We start from the raw sequence: 19,833 nt of genomic DNA, 5'->3' as shown, positions 1-19,833 counted from the left end.
CTTTCCCACTTTTTTTTCCTTTTTACACTACTTTTACTCTACTATCTCCTTTTTATACATTAAAAATCAATGGGTCTCACTACTTCACTCCCTTTTCTTTCTCTTTTTCATTACTTTATACATATTTTTTAACCTCCGTGCCCAAACCAAATGTAAACAATTGGTCGGGACAGAGGGAGCAATTAATTAAAAAAATATATATTAAACACATTTTTTTTCATTTTTCTTGTTTAAGTGTAATATTTTACTAATTTAATAAATTTATTAAGTTTGAAATTAATATGATCTTATTCATTTCGCGTTCAGTTGAATTAATAGGTATGTGAATTAGCATTAACACATTAAAATAACAATATATCAATAATTGAAAGAATAAAATATTAATATATAAAATTGGACCAAAATTTAGATCGAACTATTGAAATAAAGTTGTCTCGGTCCAAATTTAGGTCAAGATTTAGGCCAAAAAGTCTGGCCATTCTTGAAGTTGCAGAAACCAGTTATATCAAGTAAATGCTTATCTAGATTCCGGACATCAATTCGATTTTCGTTTAAATTCGAATGTCATTTTTATAAATCTCAATTATTCAGGAGGGTGATGGATTCGTCTGTAAAAAAAGAAGGTAATGGATTCAGAATAAATCACTATAATCGTTTTATTGAATTTATTATACAATTCTAAAAGCAAAGAAATTTATAAAGAATTGGTAAAATGATTATCTAGTTTTCTATTTTTGTACTAATTTGAATAATTTCAATTACTACTCCCTCCGTCCCAAAATGTGTTTCTCAATTTGACTTTTTTACTATTCATAGTAAGAGATTGACTACTAATTTACGTTTAATCTATAAGATCAAACATATTAATGAGTGATTTTGTTGGATTCGTATACTAATACGAAATTAAAGATATTAACAATCAAAAGTGTGCATTGGCAGACGTGGCCGACACAAACAGGAAACGTTTTTAGGGACGGAAGGAGTACAACTTGCATACTTAAATCATGGTACATTATCATTATGTTCTGCATGCATAAATCTGTACGAGAATTGTTATTTTCACATAGCTAAGGGGTCGTTCGTTATGCGTTTGAAATCAGAAATCATGTTAGTCTGGTATGGGGATGAGATATTATGTGTTTGGTTCAGTACTGGAATGAATCTGTTTTATTTCAAATATAATCGATATTTCAATTTTAATTTTAATATTATGTACAAGTGTACATTGTACATTGAAATTAAATTCTTATATAATTTACAAATAAAAATTTACTAAAAAATTATATGATTAGTAAAATATAATTTGACCAATTAAATAATAGTTTAATATTTTTTAATAAATTAAATCTTACAAATTGGCATTAGATAAATATTAGTATAATTTTATTTAAAATTAAATAATATATCAAATTTAAAATATGTGTACATAAATTGTATTTAACCGTAGAAATAAAGATGAATAATAATAGTAAATCTGATACCTCATACCACTTCTTCATACCCACCTCCCCCTAAGATATCAAATTTGATTCAAGTGGGTTTCAGGTATGGGTTTTAACGAATATAAATCATGAACCAAATATCAGTTATGAGTTTGGAATGAACAAAACTCATAACTGATGCCCAACTTTTATGAACCAAACGACCCCTAAGTTTTTTATTTTTAGAATAAAATATTGTGAAATTATCAAATTGCTCCTACATTAACCTTTTCAAAAGATATTGACGGTAACAAAAAGAATATCAGTAAGTCAACGAAAATGCATAAAGTGAGTATTTGTATTTGTTTATATATCATCTTTAAAATATTGGTTAACTGTCTATTAATGAGAACAACCGATTATAATTTACTGTTGCTCGACTCGATCATTGTTGTAGATGCCGTATAACTTTTTATTAGTGAAATAACATCTTTCTTCTCGAAAAAAAAAGACATTTACGATGAATGCATGGATAATTTTATATTTTCGCTCTTTCTTTGTTCTGAAAATACAAAATATTCTGAAAATAATATTTTCTAATTTATATATGTTATATAAATCTCCGTTTCGGTCACCATTCCTTTCGGAATCGGTCTCGTAACTTTCAGAATCTTTTATATTTTACAATAAATAACTATTCTACAAAATATTGGAATGAACAAAAATCAAACCCAAAGCGAAAACCGCAAATTAAGAAAAAATCGTTTAAAATACGCATGTACCGGTGACCTCCTGTATTATATACACTAGACTAGACTAGATAGTATTGAAGCAAAAAACAGCATTTTATGACAAGCTTTATGCGAAGCAGTTTGCTACCTGGCAGCAAACTAATGCACCTCTTCACCTCTCTCTCATCTCTATACATCATCATAGCTACTTTATAATCTTCTTTGCCTTTTCTCCTTCAATCCTACATTCATTCTTTAAACTTACTCTTCATTTTTAACATCATATTATATTACTCATACTTTTTTCTACTCAAATTGCTAAAAAGATTGTATCTTTACATCAAGAACCAATCTTTATAGCAACCCTTTAAATATTTTCTTGGAATTTTGTGTTCTTGAAGTTTATAATGAAATTTACTGAAAAAGATTCAGAAAAATTGATATGGGATATGAAAAGCCCTTCAGGAAATGCAAGAGCTTTGCCAAGACTAATGGTTTGCTTGATTTTGATTGTTTCTGCAACTTGTGTAGTGTTTACTGTCAAGTTTGCTGCAAATTCCTCAACTTGTAGGGGTGAAAAATTGTTCAATTCTGTTCATAGAAGCCTTAAAGGTCAAGATATATCAAGGTTTTTGAGTCAGAATAAAACTTTTTTAGCTAAAACCCCTGAAAAGACTGAGATCAAACACATTGTTTTTGGCATTGCAGCTTCTGCTAAGCTGTGGGAAAAGAGAAAGAATTACATTAAGTTATGGTGGAGAGGTGAGAAAATGAGGGGAATTGTTTGGTTAGATAGTCATGTTGATTTCAAGAATGATGAGGCCTTGAGCTTGCCTGAGGTGAAAATCTCGGGCAAGACGGATGGATTTGAGTATAAGAACAGGAAGGGAGATAGGTCTGCTATTCGAATTTCGAGGATTGTTTCGGAGACTTTGAAGCTGGGAATGGAGAATGTGAGGTGGTTTGTAATGGGAGATGATGACACAGTTTTTTTGACAGAGAATTTAGTTAGGGTTTTGAATAAGTATGATCATAATCAGTATTATTACATTGGGAGCTTATCTGAGAGTCATTTGCAGAATATTTATTTTTCGTATGGAATGGCTTATGGTGGAGGAGGTTTTGCAATTAGTTATCCATTGGCAAAAGCTTTGGCAAGAATGCAAGATAAGTGTATTCAGAGGTATCCTATATTGTATGGTTCTGATGAGAGAATTCAAGCTTGTATGGCTGAGCTTGGTGTTCCCCTCACTAAAGAACTCGGTTTCCATCAGGTCTGTTTCTTAGTATCCCTGACCTTCGATTCGTTTTGGTTCTTTATTTTTCTTATTTATTGCATATGTTATCGATTTTCCAATGCATTAGATTATTTGCGTATTCGAGAAGAGGGAATGATGTTTTGAACCCATGATTAGGTCCATATCATCGAAATCTCGTATTTTTGTTTTTGAAATCTAATTGGTATCAGACGTTTGCCGACAAAACAGTAATGAATTAAGGGTGTAAAGTACTAGATATTATTTGTTCATGGTATGAAAGAAACACAGATAACCCATATACTATTTATTTGTACTTAGGATTCCCTTTTCATTAAGTTGCAGTGCTGAAAATGGCATGTTGCATACCCAGTGATTGCTAGAAATATTTGTATGTAGTGAACTGAAGCAACATATTTGATCATTAATAACCCATATACTATTTCTTGTGCAACTGTAAAAACTGTTTTCCCTATATATGTGTAAAAATACCACATATTTATGGCAAGTATTGAAGTAGTCTTGGATTTCAAATTTTTTAAGCTTGCAGTAGTTAATTACCAAGTATTGACAGTGTCAAATGGACCAAGTTAGTGTTAGGTTGAGACTATTGGCTTTGTTCAACTACAACTACAAGTGTGTTTTCTGAGTCAATAATCTTATGAAATGTAGTTTTTACTGAAAGTCTAAAAGTCTGTTGCTATCAACATCATTATTAATGTGTAGTGACTGTAAAAAAAGTAAGATAGGTATGTGCTTGATTTTTAAAATTTCCAGTGGAATATTTGGTAAATATTTAACTAATTACTGTCCCAAAAACTTGCTTCGCAACTCTAACGAGGACCTCTTCTTTGTATTTGACTTTTCAGTATGATGTTTATGGGAACTTATTTGGTCTTCTTGCTGCACACCCTGTGACGCCTTTGGTGTCATTGCATCACCTTGATGTAGTGGAGCCTATATTCCCAAATGTGACTCGGATTGAAGCCTTACAACGGCTGATGATTCCAATGAAACTTGATTCAGCAGGTATCATACAACAATCCATTTGTTATGAAAGAAATAAGACTTGGACAATTTCTGTATCCTGGGGATTTGCCGTTCAAATTTTCCGCGGAGTCTTATCTCCTCGTGAAATAGAAATGCCGTCAAGGACATTTTTGAATTGGTACAAGAGAGCAGATTACACGGGGTATGCTTTCAACACACGCCCAGTTGCGCGGAACCCTTGCCAGAAACCCTTCGTGTTCTACTTGTCATCGGCCAGATTAGATTCCACTAATCGAACAGTGAGCATATATTATCGTCATCAAGTTCCCCATCCTGATTGCAAGTGGAGGAATATGGTATCTCCTGCAAATATTGATAAAATAGTGGTTTACAAGAGACCTGATCCACAACTATGGAATAGAGTAAGCATTAATTTATTTACCATTCCCCATACCTATCAAGTATCAACTATTTCCATCAAAATAATTTAGTCTCCTACCAAAACAGAACTCAACCATGTTGTCAAAGACTAATGCTGTGATGCTTTTACAATGTCACCTTAACAAGTTCATTTTGAAATATGGTTGTTTCGAGCTACTTTCTTTTAATTACAAGTTATAACACAATAATTACCGGTGTTCTCGGAATTAAAAATTAAGACCTTAGAGCTGATCTCAAGACACGCTTTTAAGCTTTTTCAGGAGCGATGTTTTCCTTTATCATATACTATTGCAATGTGTTTCTTCTCATTTGGTTAGCTTACATCTTTCTTTCTTTTTGCAGTCTCCGAGAAGAAATTGTTGCCGGATACTAGAGTCGAAAAGAAGAAGCCTAGTGTTGGATGTCGGTGTATGCTTGGAAGATGAGATTGCTGAAATTTAAGGACTAACCACAGAATAAGGTCCTTCATTTTCCTTGTTATTTTTTTGTTCAATCTCTTCTTGCAAATCACATTTGTTTAGTAAGTTCGTGATTCGTTAATTTTTCTTTGTCCAAGTTTAGCTAATGCTCTTCTTCATACGTTCTATTAGAGGAAAAAGGCTTTCCGGTGTATGTAAAAGTTGTAGAAAAAGTTGTAGAACAGATTGTAGAACACATAAAAGTTCAATTTTTAGCTGCAATATAGTTCCCTAAACTCGTAATTTTATATTTACCGTCCTCGCAGATGATGATCTTTAACCTTACAATTCTGTGGTAGCTCTGCAACACTAATTCTTCATTTTCTTGAATTCCATTGTATATTAGACTTTGTACAGCAGTGCAGTGTTTGCAAGTGTTTAGGTCCAAAACAGGTAGCTAGTTCGAACCACTTTGATTACCTACTAATCTGTTCACTTGAGATTGTCGGTTGCATTATTGATGCTACATTGATAGTGATTGTTAGTTTTCTGGACTATCCATACTTGTTACTGGGTACATTTTTTAATTTCACGGGGGACAAGATTCCAACCGTGTTTTAATCTTGTCGAATATAAGATGGGTGTGTGACCGCATTCCAATCTTATCAAATATTAACACTTTTTTTATATTCTTCGTAGTAAAAATCGTAGCTTTTACGTGAGTTCGAGGGTTTGAATCTTGTCCGATAAACCTGAATTGTGTGTGCATCACAAAATGAATAATGAACAATGGACCAAAATGTCATTTCTGAGTGTTAAATGGTCCAAAATGTCACTTTTGAAAATAATGGCCCAAAATGTCATTTTATAAAGGTACTTCGTCTTACGTTTTGTTTTTTTAATGCAAAACGGTACATAGTGTGTCGTTTTTGGTACTTTATTATTATTATTTTTTAATTTTTTTATAATGTGCAAAACGTTAGTTGAAATAGCGTTTTGGCTCAAAACGGTACATCATATAGCGTTTTGTACCAAAACGGTACTTTAACTACCGTTTTGCGCATAAAAAAAATTCAAAATGCCAAAACGTTACACAAAGTACCGTTTTAGTTTTTTTACATAAACGTTACACGATATACCGTTTTGAAGTGACATTTAGGGTCATTTTTAACCCCCAAGTGACATTTAGGGCAAACAGTCATGAATTCATGATAATGCAGTGAAGTGGGGTTAGGCCATCTAATTACTACACATGTTAAAAGGTAGAGGACCCTGATGTTTTTAATGATTTTGTACTTTTTAGTACTGCTTTATAATAAGAACTTTTCAACTCAGCATGTGACTTGTTTCGTTTTTCAAAGCATGTGCCATTTTGTCACTTGTCTAATTGTCTGGGCACTTTAGGATAAAACAAGCTTACAAATTGGAGTAAGAATAGTACAAGATAAAATCATTATACTTTGAGACGAAATTCTTTTTTTATAAGGAAGAAGGAGTGTTCTAAAAATCCCCGATTTTTAAAAAAAATTCCGATTAATTCTTAAAAAATATTTGACCGATTTATTTTTTGAAATCCGATTAATATTTATAAATTATTTTTTAATTATATATTTCATAATAAATAAGGTAAATATATTAAGTATTATTAAAATATTTAAATATATCCGATTTTTGTTCCGATTAATCCCTAATCGGTACCTAAACCGATTAATACCGATTACCGATTTTTACAACCATGGTAAGAAGTAAAAATCTTTATTTATATCTATTTCGATATAATAAAAATTTATACAAGTATACGAGGTATGCAGGAGTAAACTAAATTTCCCCATTTGGAGCTACTAGTGTTACAACTTGCTAAATACTAGGACAGTCTATCTTGCTTAATAAGCTGCAATGCAATTCAAAACTATTTAAATTGGACATCTAACAAATAAGAAGCAAAAATTTGACCTATAAGCACAATCTTCAGTAGAATGTTCACTACCAGAAACACTTATAAGAAAACCCTTTGAAAGAAAGTAATTTAAAGATTATTGCAAGTCAGGGATGACTTTAAAAGGCCTGCATAAATAGGTCCAACTGAAAATCTATTTTGTTTAAATTTATCATATTTACAATTAACCGATATAATGTACAAAGATTCAACGCAGTAAATGCGAGGAATAAAACTTGAAAAAAGAAAATAAAGGGTTACACGGTTAGGCTTCGTCGCTTTCGTCATCATCAGGCAACTCCACGTCCTCTCCGATACCTTCAAGCAATTGTTCAACATCTTCCCCCAACTCCGTCAACCTAGCACTCAGTTTCTCAACTTTGCTCTGTTCTTGCCCGAGGCACACAAGTAAATCGTTTAGTTCTGCTTCACTCTCCTTCTGGCTTTCTTCTCTTGCTTCGGCCTTTATTGACTCGATATCTGGAGGTGGCACAGCTCCTCCAGCCTTTAAAGCTTTGATCTCGTTTTCTAATTGGTAGTTTGCCTGCTCCAGACTATTGTAAGCATCCGATAAGCTCTTCAAATCAGACTCAGTTCGGTTTTTCTCCATATTGACCATTTCCAATTGCTCGGATAACTCCTGAAGATTTTTCCTAAGCATCTCTTCTGAATTTCCAACTTCATGTTCAGCAGCATCACCTGTCTTCGAGGAGTTGCCGGACAGTGTTGCAATCCGATTAAGAAGGTCCTTTCGTATAATAGAGAGAAAAGAAAGTGAATGTCAGGTGAAGTAGCAAATTGTATGATCTTCAAATAATTAGTTCTTCGAGTTTTAGGAGATATACACCATTAATAATTACATAAAAAGATAAGCTTATCATTAGGACTACCTGTATCTCCGAATTTTGTTTCCGAACAACAGCTTTCAGCCTTTTGGCGTAATCAGTATCGTTTTCAGCACTCTTTTGTTCAAGTTCTGCTGGCATTGCTGCCACACTACTCTTTGGTTGAGTATAAATCTGTAATGTACTTTCCTTGATATCAGCTTCCAAACTTTTGATAAAGTTCACAAACTGAGAATCAAATATTGACGAAAGTACAGAATGTTCCTCATTTCTTTCATCACTTTCTTCACTATCGTCAACATCTTCTATCTCTGACATACTCGCTGCATTGGATCTTGATAGCAGTTTACGTGGCTGGTCTGGTTTTGCAGATGAAAACCGAAAGGTTTTCTGCATATCGTCAAACTTTAACAAGTAGGATGTAAGTCCAATTTTCTGGTTAATGGAATCAACTATGCTAAACGAATCCTTTCCAGCATCAGAATTGTTATTAAATACAACACATTCTCCTAAAAGCACTGCAGCCATCCCTCTTATCCACATCGTTGTGTCTGGATTGGATACTAGCTCAAAGAGATAAGTAAGGTGGGGACGTGAATCTAGGAAGCATTGCACTGCACTCGGGTAATTAAAAAGCCACGTGATCAGCAATTTTAGGATGATTGATTGACAGTGAAAGTTTGACAAGGTACTTGATTTCCCATCTCCGCCTTTCAAGGAAGAAGCAACAGCCAAGTATTTCATTGTCTGGTGCAACAAAGGCTCTGGTGTTCCTAGTGGCGACATTGCTGCCTCAGTTTCAATTTTTAAAACCTGCACGCATTTACAGATTTTAACAAAGAGAAGGAAACATAAGTTGCAAAATACCATTTTCAAATCAAAGGAACTATATTCTCGAAGAGATTGGGGAGAGAGGGTGGGGTATGTAACATAGTATAGTAGTATACTATTGGTAGAAACAGACATAGGTGAGAAAATGAGACACAAGCCATACCTTCTCCTTGCATGATATGTTATCCTTTATAATATGGGTCAGAACACTAGCAGCTCTGCAACATGTCTGCACTCAATAGTCTAAAGCATTAGCCGGGGAAGGTATTTGACAACTTCAAGCAACAAAGAAGAAACTTATTTGTGTTATTGTAAAAAATTTAAGCCTACGAGTAAATACATACTTTAATAGTTAAACATCATAAGAATGTATACAACTATATATATGACCATCAAAACAATGCTTACACAAAGTCATCTTACCACAATCACTCAAGGCATTTAACAATGGTATTAAACAGTCAAGTTCCTCAGAGTCACTCGGTAATGGTTAGTGGGAGATTTTGAATAGAAAAACCCTTTCTCATGTTGCGAACTTGAAGCGATGCATAAACAATTAAACATGTATGCATGTTAAAAGGACAAATAACAATATACATAAAAGTATTAAAAACAATTACCTCCAGGTCACCATAATTTTCATTGAGGGCAAGACCACGTAATAGCATGCTGTCAAAAAAAAGATAAGTCGGGCATAAGAATCCCCACATTCCAGCATAATATGACAGTGAGAAGGCCAGAGTTGATTTTAGATATTCTAATCAGTTGTACAAGCTCAAAATATTTTGTTTAGATATTAGCGAGAAAGTATTACGACACAAGAATTAAAAATTAACCTTCCAAAAGACATGTTCACATCTTCATCACGTTGAGCATGAGCCATTAGATGCGGCTGAGGGATTAAAGTGGACGCCAACATTATTTGACCGTCGGGATTTTTCTATGTACAACAGGCAGATCAACCATGTTACTATGCAATTAGTAAAGCCTAATAGATTACAGAAAATCAAAAACTCAAACACATCTTTAAAACCATAACAAAAAGAAGCAACTCAGTGAGAGAAAATGTACAGCACCAACCTCACAAAAGCACTTGAAGATATAGTCAGCTGCTAAAAATTCTTGCACACTTGAAGTTCGTAAAAGGATTCGGAGAACAGAATTTAGGGCAGATTCTTCATGCGGCTGATCTCCAAGAATTTTTCTTGCAAGAGCATCAAGATTCTTCCCATGTCCAGCTATCAGATCACCAATGCATCGAAAGGTCTGGCAAAGTGATTTTGCAAGTTTTAATTTTGAATAATAGCGATCTATATCTGAGCTATAAATAATCTATATCTAAGCTTCATCAGATAAATATTGAACTTGTATTTTTTAGGTTTTTGTAAGTTATTTAGATTTCTTTTCCACCAGCTCATAGGATTTCGCTTAGCAGAACTCCTTCTTGGAAGGACAAGGTGCAAAAGATTTTAAAACTTATAGCTGTGCACCAGAATATGTTGCTGCGGAAAAAGATGTTTTCCAATTCAGTCTTGTTCTAATAACCTCCTCCATGTACCATGTCTTGATATTATGTTGCTGTGGTAAAAAGATATTATCATATTCTTTCTTATTCTAATTACCATTTCCATGTATCATGACATGATCACACTGTGTAAATAGAAAGTAAGGTGACATGTTAAGGTAATTCAAGTTAAGTTAAATTACCGCGCACCGCACAGCAACAGGAGCCCACTGACTTTCGACTCCCAACAATAAAAGATTATCCAGTACTTGTCTCTATAATCATAGGGAAAAATCAATCAAGTGAGATGATGGATCAAATAAGTTAACCATCAATTATGGTGAAGTGGCAGTATATTTAGGAGCTCAGTGCTTTAGCTATAATTGACAAACCTGAACTAGCACCGTCTTGTTTGTCAGAATGTTACCATCTTTTCCTGGCGCTGTTTCTGGAACACCCGTTATCAATAAACTAATTGTTTCTAACACACTGAGTAGATTTATCGTCTACTGGTTCCAAGGACAACATAAACTAATCAGTAACATTTCAAGGACAACATAAACTAATCAGTAACATTTCTGCAAGTCTATGAAACATACTTACACATGGCATATGCACACATATTATAGTGTTAATAACAAGCAAACAAATTGAAAAAAATTGAAATCTAACCTTTTGTTGGGTAAAGCTGTATGCACTTCCTCTCAGTTTCAAAATAGATATCAAAGGCTCAAAACCTATGGTCTCCCTCAGCAGTACCTACAACATAACCCACAAGCATCAGGTGGCTCTGCTAATACTACATTATTTTCTCTGGGGCCCTCTCCTTTACTCCATAAGTCCATATTATAAACACATACAGAATCACAATTACAAAGAGAAGACAATTGTTCTTACTTTTTTTTTATCTAATGAATAAAATGTATAATCTTCACCCAAATTTTTTGTGAACACTTTGTACCGAGTGTCGTGCAGAATCTCTATAAAAGGGATCTATCTTGTTGAAAAATTGTTAGATTACTGATTCAGTTAAATTTTCAACGAGGAAGAATTTTAATGTAAAAAAGGTAGGCACAAAATATGGAATGTGTTTATACTTTATACATGTTATGCTGGGAGGTGAGATGAAACCCAGGGATATAAATAAGAATAAATTCACAGACCTGATTAGATGTATTATTCCGTAGAAGATTGTTCAACAACTCAAGGCAATCCTGGATAGCGACACAAATGAGCAAAGTTAGAATTGCATTTGTATATTTTCTTCAATCAGGCTTTAGTGCTACCACATGCATACATATGGACCAGATGCAGAAGTTAACCACCAAATGACAGAGTTATAAGAATAAAATGCAAACTGCAAACACACAAGTATTGGTACATATAATATATATTCCTGACAATGAACAATTAGGTATTAGACAACATATTTCAACAGCATACTAGAATCAAGCAAAAATACTGTGTCTGTACGTTATTGTGTGTGAGTACTGCATACATCTAAAAATAAATAATTTGATTAATCTTGCATTACTTTTAAATTTTAATTGATCCGATAAATAAATACTGAGACACACGGATATGACTAAAAAACTGCATGTGTCTTCAACTAAATTAATAACACAATTTTAGAGAATTCAGAATTCTTAAAAAGTACGTGTAGTACTCAATTCTTGAAAATGAATGTGATGAGAATATTATACTCATGCATGCACGGAAGTTTTACATCATATATTTTCAAGTATTAAGTTATTCTGTCACTAGTAACCCTCACAAGTCACAGGCATCATATACATGGTAAAAGTCCACATAGCTGTAAGACCAGGATGGATAATTGTCCACCATGTCAAGAAAAAAACTGAAGAACAGAATGTACCGCACTGTCATTTAATAGTCTATTATTATGCATCACAAATCGTTAGCCGAAATCATGAATATTGTGCAAGCATGTAGCCACATTCCACTTCCGATGTCGTGGTGGCAAATTTACTATTAATATGGTAAATAATCTAAATATGACTGCACGGCGGGCGTACTAGAGAGTATATCAAATCATATTTGCAGACTAATGTTCAATTCTGACGAACTTGAATCTTTAGATGGTTGATCACTTGATGCTATCACTAGATACATCCGCGAGATTTGGCAAAACTCGCGATTTTTTTTAAAAAAACCTAGTGCCCAACTTTCAAGAAATAAACACACAAATCTAACCACCTTCAGCCGCATACTGTGTGCTAATCTATTATTATTAAAAGCATGGGATACTAGGGAATGCTACAAGGATAAGAAATAATGCATTCCTGTAAGCAGACATGTAGGAAAATTCAAGTTAAGTACTTCGAAGTACCTGCACAACAACACCACCTTCCGAACCTCCTTCCTCCTTGATAATACTAAAAATCTTTTCAAAAGCACCTTCGAAAACAAGAATTTTTTGAATTTCCTACAGTTAAACAGCTGAAACATCAGGTCTGTATATCGAAGCACGTGATTTGACAAAAAAAAAGAATAATCAAAAGAGTGAATTAGCTTACCTCGGCTTCCCTAGTCAAGTACGTCAGTAGTAACAATGCCTCATTTCTTATGACCTAGAGCAAAAATCCCTCAATTGGGTCATTCAGATCTAACGAGGAGCGGAAAACATAAATGTGCTGATTCACATTAGCAGGTTCATACCTCACGATCCATAAGCATATCCATAAGGCGAGTTATGCCACGAGGAGTGGTGAGAATAGCTTCTTGTAACCTAATAAAGAGGTCAGATAAATATTACCAAAAAGCTAAAAGAAACAGAATTTCACGCAGGAGCAAGAAAATGGTTTTGTAAAAGTATACCTATTCCGGGAATTGTTGAGAAGGGCAGTCAGAAGTTGAAGCGTATAATATCGAACATAAAAATCTTCCTCCGACTGCCGAGGCACATAATCAGTAAAAATGCATCTATACGTATGTTAAAAAAAAAATTAATGCTTTATTTGTCCACAGTTCCATGGAACATAAATAGAGGTCCTTACTAGCAAACTTAGGAGAAGGGAAATACTTTCTGCTTCTCTTGATAGCAAATCAGTATTCATTATATCTGGTTGAACCTCATTTGGAGGACCTTTTGCATGAGCAATTGGAGTTAAAGCGCTCACAAATGTTTCAAGAGCCCCCCGAACCTTTAATTGAAAGAAAAAATATATATTAGCATGCCAATTGTTAATAAGGAAGAGATCTGAATTGTTAATAAGTAAGAGATCTGTTACTTTAGATGCATGAACCAAACAAGTTCTCCATATATGACAAGGAAAATGGCAATTCCAAATAAGGATCTGTTATTTTTTTCCCGGGGGGGGGGGGTTTGTTTTCTTCTGAACAAGCGCTTCTTTGAGAGAATTGCCTAAAATGGTATTAAATATTACATTGGGAGTAACATGTTCCAAATTACGATTCAGCCTATACTTTTTCAAGTAAACATGAGTTGTACAAATTGTTATTGCACTAAATCTGCAAAAACTTTCGGCTAAGAAACTGCTACATAACCTAAAAATTAAATATCATCTTTGTAATTTCTAAACTTAAGCCTTGATTAGAACCAGGAAAAAAAATCAATTTTTTTTACAAACAAAACACTAAATACTAAAACAATAAGTTCATTCCCCGTATTTACGAGAACTATTTGCTAGTACGAGACTCAATCTCCTTTTGTTCAAACCTTGAACATCCGTGCAATTCACTTGTTATTATCTGGACACTGTTATTATCTAGATGGCTGTTTAAAAATTACATCCACCAACTTGTGAAAGAGGTTGCTGTTAGAACATTACATATACATTTACATAGTTAAGCTGCTGCTGGGTCATTTCATACCATTTCAACATCATCACGCTCTTCCTTCAAGACACTTAAAAGTACAGGAAATCCTGCAATAGAAGTGAATAAGTAATTTTATGAACAAGAGCATGCCATATAGGTCATACAACTGCAATTCATTTTTGCAAAGAAGTTTACCAATTGCACCAAAAGCGAGCTGCGCAGCACGGGTTTCTGCAACGACAGATTGCAGTTCAATAATTGCATTTCTCCTATCTTCTGCCAGGACCCCATTACTTATCCGGTCAAGCAACCGCTCAACATAGCTGTTGACAAGATCCATTTGTTAGATGATCCAAAAATATATATTAAATCAAACATACATAATACAAAAAAAGAACAAACAATGTAAGATAACACAATATGTTATATGCAACACAAAACAAAGCTGTTTTTGTTAATCTAAAGAATTGCAAAATGTTGCAAAGACATATAGAGCAACAAACATGTCTATATTTAAATCATGTAACAAAGCGTACATGCCAATACTTTCACTGCATGAGGTTACCATGCCATATACTACCAAAGCTGTCGCTCACTAAAAGGGGGAAAATGCATACTAAAAGAGGGAAAATGCATCATTGATTCATTGCTACAACTTCTTTCCGATAAATGGATATTTTAAAAACTAAAATTGTGTTACCTAAACTCTAATAAGAATTTAGTATCCAACAACTAAGCTGTCAAATCGAAGTACACTCTTGCATAACAGCATTCCACACCTCTCAACTAAAACACACAAAAAAAACATTTCCAGAAAAAGAATTTACCTATCCTCATTAGACCCCGAGTTCTCACTTCCAAACATCCGCCCAACAACTCCCTGCACAAAACCACCCAAAATAACACTCAAGACATAAACTTTTAACATTTACAAACACAATAACACCAAAATAATTCCGTAAAAGTACCTTATAACCGGAAACCAAATCCATCCCACTATATCAATACCACCACTACAACTTTCCCGAAAAAGGCACTGCAAAACATTAAGAAACAAAAATATAAACCACACCCAGATAAAAAGTCAAACCCATCATCATAAAAGTCAATCTTTACATACACAATAAACACAACAACAAAAATAAAGAACCTAAATTACAAATTTAACAACTACCCTTTACAGGTGAACATACATACATACACATATACACATGATCAAGATGCATTAGGCTTAATTAATTGAAGTAATATTAAAAATTAAGAAAAGCCCTAATTTAATTGATGAGCTAATAAAGAATTAATAAAAAGTGTGTGTGTGTGGGTGAAAATGAGGAAATGGGGTTGGAGAATATGTAGATAGAGAGATGGGTTTGTGTGTATAGGTGTATACTTACAACCCAGTTGCCGGAAAAGATGAAACAAGATCGGATCGCCGGAGAGTTGTAGAGAGATACAAGGAGTGTTGTATGTATGATAAACTCCAGTTACAGCCCAGCGCCCACTATTTTGTGTTTTAAAAAAAATAAAGATTAGGGGTTGTATTCTTAATGCATTATATATAATTGATGAATTTTAATGGATTATATCAGATTTTGATTTTAAGCGAATTTTACCCCGCTCCCGAGTTTTAAAAGAGAACGAAAACAAGTGAAATGTAAGTAAATTAGTTTCACTTTCCTTCATAATCATAATCATGCTCCCGAGTTTTTAAAAGGAGCGAAAACAAGTGTTTATGAATGTAAATTTAACAATCTTTCGCTGCAAAACTTTCACTCCAAAAATGGGATGAAAGTACTTTACCTCCTAAACACTTCCTTTCTTCCCATTAAAAAACTCGGGAGCAAGCTCTTAGATAAAATGTCGTAGAATGTCGTAGAGTTGATGAATAATTTTTAGGATTTAAACACAATTCTTCAAAATCTCGTGGATTATGGTGGGATTTCAAATATCATAAAATACATTGAACAATGTCACAAAATCCATCATTTTATGAAGTCTAAAAAAATCCGTTAGCATGTGAATATAATGAGATTTTAATGGATTTTAAATAATCTCAAATTCACCTTCAAATTTTAAAACATAATTTAAAATCCTGATTCAATACCCCCGTATTTTGTAATATAATTTAAAATCCTAGTTGAATACCATAAAATTATGATATATTTTTTAAAATCCGAGTTGAATACACGATGAATAAAAAAAATCCTTTATAATCCAAGTTCAATACACCCCCCTTAATTGATATTGATTGATTGTTTATGCTGATAGTAAAAATGTTGAATAAATACAATAATAAATCCATCAAAATCTACAATTTTATAAAAGGAAAAAAAGCCATGGACTTTTGAATATCATCATATTTTAATGGATTATTTAAAATCCAAATTGAATACCATCGTATTTTAATAGACTTTTTAAAATCTACATTGAATACCCTATTTTTTTTTTAAAAAAAAAATTCAATTCCTATTGAATCTATATCTATACAATTTTAAAGTCTATTATTACCCATATAAAATTTACCCACAAAATTTACCCACGATCCCTAATCCATTTTATTTTATCACTCATAAAACTTTATATTATATACATATCCATGTATGTTTCACATTTAAATCTATTATAACTCATATAGAAACTAACATAATATATCAATCTATACACCTAAACCGCTCCCTGAGTGTAGCAACTGAATTATTACGTTTTTTTTTTAATTCTAATCATCTTAATCTTTGTTACAAACAAACAATATCTCTCAGATATATCATTAATTTCTTTTTCTCATTTCTCCTTCTTCACCCTTCTTCTCTCTCAATTTCGTCATCGCCTTCTTTTCTGTATATATTTGTATGTGTGTGTAAATTATTTAATTTGTTTTATTTGTGCAGGATGAAACATATACCAATGTAACTGATTTATTCAGGATGAAGATTTTTTTTATTTAGGTTCTCTTTAATCAGGTAAAAATTCTTAAACGGAAAACTATATTAATTTTGTTTATGGGGTTTACATGTTTGATGAAATTACTAAAAGAAATTTGTGTTTAATCTTTCGGCTCTCATCGGGAAGGTAACAAGAGTTCAGCTTTCTAATAGGTTTTTTTGCTAAGTAGATACATGGGGACTTCAGTATATTGTAACCCGTATATATATTGTAGATGGATACAAATATCATGTATACTGATGTTCATAGTGGGTTGTATCATGTACGTGAAAGCTCAATCCCATGTGTTTATAAGCAACATAAGATTTATAGATATTATATTTTCCTTTTTGATTGGTGTGTTCTCCCTACAAATGTTCGTACTCCATCTCATAGGAGACTAATTAGACTTGATTTCTCAAATCAAAATGAAAGTTTCACATCAGGTTATTGCAATTTTTTAAATACTCTACATATATATTATAAGCCAATATTATGGAGATATTTCTCATTTGAGATATGATATTTTATTAAAATAGTCATTGGTGTGTGGATTTTTTTGTGTATCAGCTATATGTCATCCTCTTGCACACCAGGTTCGATTAAACACTACATTACAACAACGAGCGAGCACTTTTGAAAAACAATCAAGTACTGTAATTTTCAAATTATGAAGTCTTACAACATCTTATATTTTGACGTCATTTTGGACTATAAGTTAGTTAGACGTTATAGTTTATCGATATATTCCTATATATCTCTCATTATGCTACGTACAATGTTATTTGGTTACATTATATACCATAAGTTAACACACGTAATGGTACATCAAATTTATGTATCATAAAATCGAGAAAGAACTTGCGATATGTTACTATATATTTAAATTTGGAGTATGCTAATTGCAATTTTTTGAAACTACTGATAAAAATTACTTATAGCTTTGTAGTTCTAAATTCAATTTTAGAAAGATGATTATGCAATTAGTAAAAAAACCATAAAGTGTATGACCAGTGGCTTCCAGTAGGTTAAATTAATGAGATTTTCTGGGGAGGGATTTGTTGATCCCTGGTCCACTCCCTTTTCTCCAGTTCCGCATCAGAAAACCTTACCCTACTAGGAGTGTCCCTGTTACGTTATTGTACGTCAGAATATTCATTTATAACAATAAACAAAATAATCATTGTAAGATCACCATATTTTTCAGAAACTTAAAGTAATGAGATTTTATTGTGTTTATATTTTCTAGCTTATACAAACATGGGATCTTCTTACACCGAAATATATTTAACCATGCACGTGTACATTTGTAAAGTAATTGAAGGACTACGTACCTTATTTTATTAATTAAGGTCTCCTTATTTAGGAAGTAGTCATTTAACTAATTATATGAAGGAAAAGTATATGGAATAAGTTGTGCTTATGGAGCTTGATCACATTCTAGATGCAGGGTTTAAATAGAAGCTGGATAACAAATTGACATACGAGTTTCTGAATGGTGTATGGGAAATGAAAGCTCTGCTGCTCGGTGACAGGTGGCTATGATTTCATACTCCTTTATGATCAATGAATAATTTGAGTTGTGGGTCAAGGAGGTGGAGCGTTCTGGTGAGTGTATGTCATTGGATAATTGGATTTGTAAATTTCTACATACTAACATGTTTTTTCTTTATTGGTCAACGAAATAGAAATTTAAATCATAAAAGTATGATAATACAATACTTTTGTATATATATATATATATATATTTGGTCGGAGGAAACTTCTGATGAAGAATTGCTTTTCAGGCTCTCGGTTCCTCAATGTTTAATATATGATCATCCTATCTGTACATCTGAAAAAGAGAATACCTGGACTCGGGGCCTTAATTTTACCTTAATGCTGAAATGAAGAAAGAAATCTTGTGCTACAAAACACTAATGTTTAACATTTCAATTCAACTTCAGAAGGTCATGCTACAAAATATTATGTATATCCATGATGGTTGGGAAATGTATGCTAACTCTATGCTATTACACAGACTGTATAATAAAGAATAGGACATACCTTGAGATTAAGTTTCCAAACAACCATCGTTTTGTTAGAATTCAAACTCTTCCATAATTTGAAATAAATAACATACAGCTGGGTTATAGATGTAGTAATATGAAGGAAAGAAAATAAGAGCAGCAACCAGAAGTTAATTCCTAAAAATATGGTGGGCACTAGATTACCAATACATGCAAGGTGGCGTGTGTAATAAATTATGGTGATAGTATTCAAGGTTGACACTACACCAGGCACCAGCTATATATCCAGCAACAGAGAAGCATATATTATGGTAGGCAACCTGCATGCATGGTCAAGAATTCATACAAGAGATGTGATGAAGTCTCCCTTGAAATGCGTAGCATATAACAGTTGTTCAAGATTAGAAGGCTGGGTTGTCAAGATAAGGTCTGAAGGCTGGCAATAATTATAGATACGTAAAATATGGTAGGCTGCATGTTAAGTTAGTCAGTATTGTAGGCTGGTAAAAGTCTATGTAGTAATAAATAGTAGTGATGTAAGCCCTGATGTAATGCATGCATATATGAAGCCTATAAATAGGCTGGTTGTTAGGTCCCAATTTGTTTGTAGAAGGGGGGGGTTGAATGCAAACAATACCGTTTCGTCGAATAAAATGCGGAATAAAATTGTGAAACAAAATTCAAGTTAAATAAAACTTTTATTAAACTTGAAAGGTGTTACAACTACGGTATCGATTACAAGGGTTTA

At 33.0% G+C, this 19,833-nt stretch overlaps 2 protein-coding genes and 1 long non-coding RNA gene across 4 annotated transcripts; 2 read left to right on the top strand and 1 right to left on the bottom strand.

Annotated features, from left to right (window-relative positions):
• The first annotated feature begins 2,260 nt into the window (after positions 1-2,260).
• Positions 2,261-5,547, top strand: LOC141672889 (uncharacterized). Of its 2 annotated transcripts, XM_074479578.1 has the most exons (4): positions 2,261-2,764; positions 2,861-3,426; positions 4,278-4,820; positions 5,182-5,547. In XM_074479578.1, exons 1-4 carry the CDS (start codon positions 2,560-2,562, stop codon positions 5,278-5,280), a joined length of 1,413 nt encoding a protein of 470 aa, XP_074335679.1. In that variant the 5' UTR covers positions 2,261-2,559; the 3' UTR covers positions 5,281-5,547. The 2 variants fall into 2 exon arrangements, with proteins under 2 accessions (XP_074335679.1, XP_074335678.1); XM_074479577.1 differs by having other exon boundaries at positions 2,261-3,426.
• A 1,740-nt stretch (positions 5,548-7,287) lies between these two features.
• LOC141671196 (golgin candidate 6) lies at positions 7,288-15,669 on the bottom strand. The gene is made up of 20 exons (XM_074477360.1): positions 15,549-15,669; positions 15,123-15,190; positions 14,982-15,034; positions 14,350-14,477; positions 14,209-14,261; positions 13,371-13,517; positions 13,192-13,265; positions 13,033-13,102; positions 12,891-12,944; positions 12,704-12,799; positions 11,517-11,567; positions 11,026-11,112; positions 10,746-10,859; positions 10,557-10,628; positions 9,930-10,115; positions 9,686-9,789; positions 9,470-9,518; positions 9,013-9,078; positions 8,064-8,831; positions 7,288-7,921 (listed from the first exon to the last, which is right to left on the bottom strand). Exons 2-20 carry the CDS (start codon positions 15,144-15,146, stop codon positions 7,439-7,441), a joined length of 2,679 nt encoding a protein of 892 aa, XP_074333461.1. The 5' UTR covers positions 15,147-15,190; positions 15,549-15,669; the 3' UTR covers positions 7,288-7,438.
• Positions 15,670-17,027: 1,358 nt separating this feature from the next.
• On the top strand, positions 17,028-19,148 carry LOC141672952 (uncharacterized). Its single transcript, XR_012555751.1, has 3 exons — positions 17,028-17,114; positions 18,527-18,684; positions 18,864-19,148. It is a non-coding gene; the product is annotated as an uncharacterized LOC141672952 (long non-coding RNA).
• Positions 19,149-19,833: the final 685 nt, after the last annotated feature.

This window comes from Apium graveolens, chromosome 7 (genome assembly GCF_009905375.1).
Source record: "Apium graveolens cultivar Ventura chromosome 7, ASM990537v1, whole genome shotgun sequence".
NCBI classification, from domain to species: domain Eukaryota; kingdom Viridiplantae; phylum Streptophyta; class Magnoliopsida; order Apiales; family Apiaceae; genus Apium; species Apium graveolens.
The sequence above is the reverse complement of the archived record's forward strand: the minus strand, read 5'-3'. Positions and strand labels throughout refer to the sequence as shown.

What these genes read in the sequence shown, in the direction of transcription:
- LOC141672889 (XM_074479577.1), top strand. Translation starts at nt 2,560, where the DNA reads ATGAAATTTACTGAAAAAGATTCAGAAAAATTGATATGGGATATGAAA. An exon ending in AAGAACTCGGTTTCCATCAG is followed by an intron (nt 3,427 to 4,277) that starts GTCTGTTTCTTA and finishes TTGACTTTTCAG; the next exon opens with TATGATGTTTATGGGAACTT. An exon ending in ATCCACAACTATGGAATAGA is followed by an intron (nt 4,821 to 5,181) that starts GTAAGCATTAAT and finishes TTCTTTTTGCAG; the next exon opens with TCTCCGAGAAGAAATTGTTG.
- LOC141671196 (XM_074477360.1), bottom strand. Translation starts at nt 15,146, where the DNA reads ATGGATTTGGTTTCCGGTTATAAG. An exon ending in AGCGTGATGATGTTGAAATG is followed by an intron (nt 13,518 to 14,208) that starts GTATGAAATGAC and finishes TTTCAATTAAAG; the next exon opens with GTTCGGGGGGCTCTTGAAAC. An exon ending in GGAATAATACATCTAATCAG is followed by an intron (nt 11,113 to 11,516) that starts GTCTGTGAATTT and finishes GTTATGTTGTAG; the next exon opens with GTACTGCTGAGGGAGACCAT.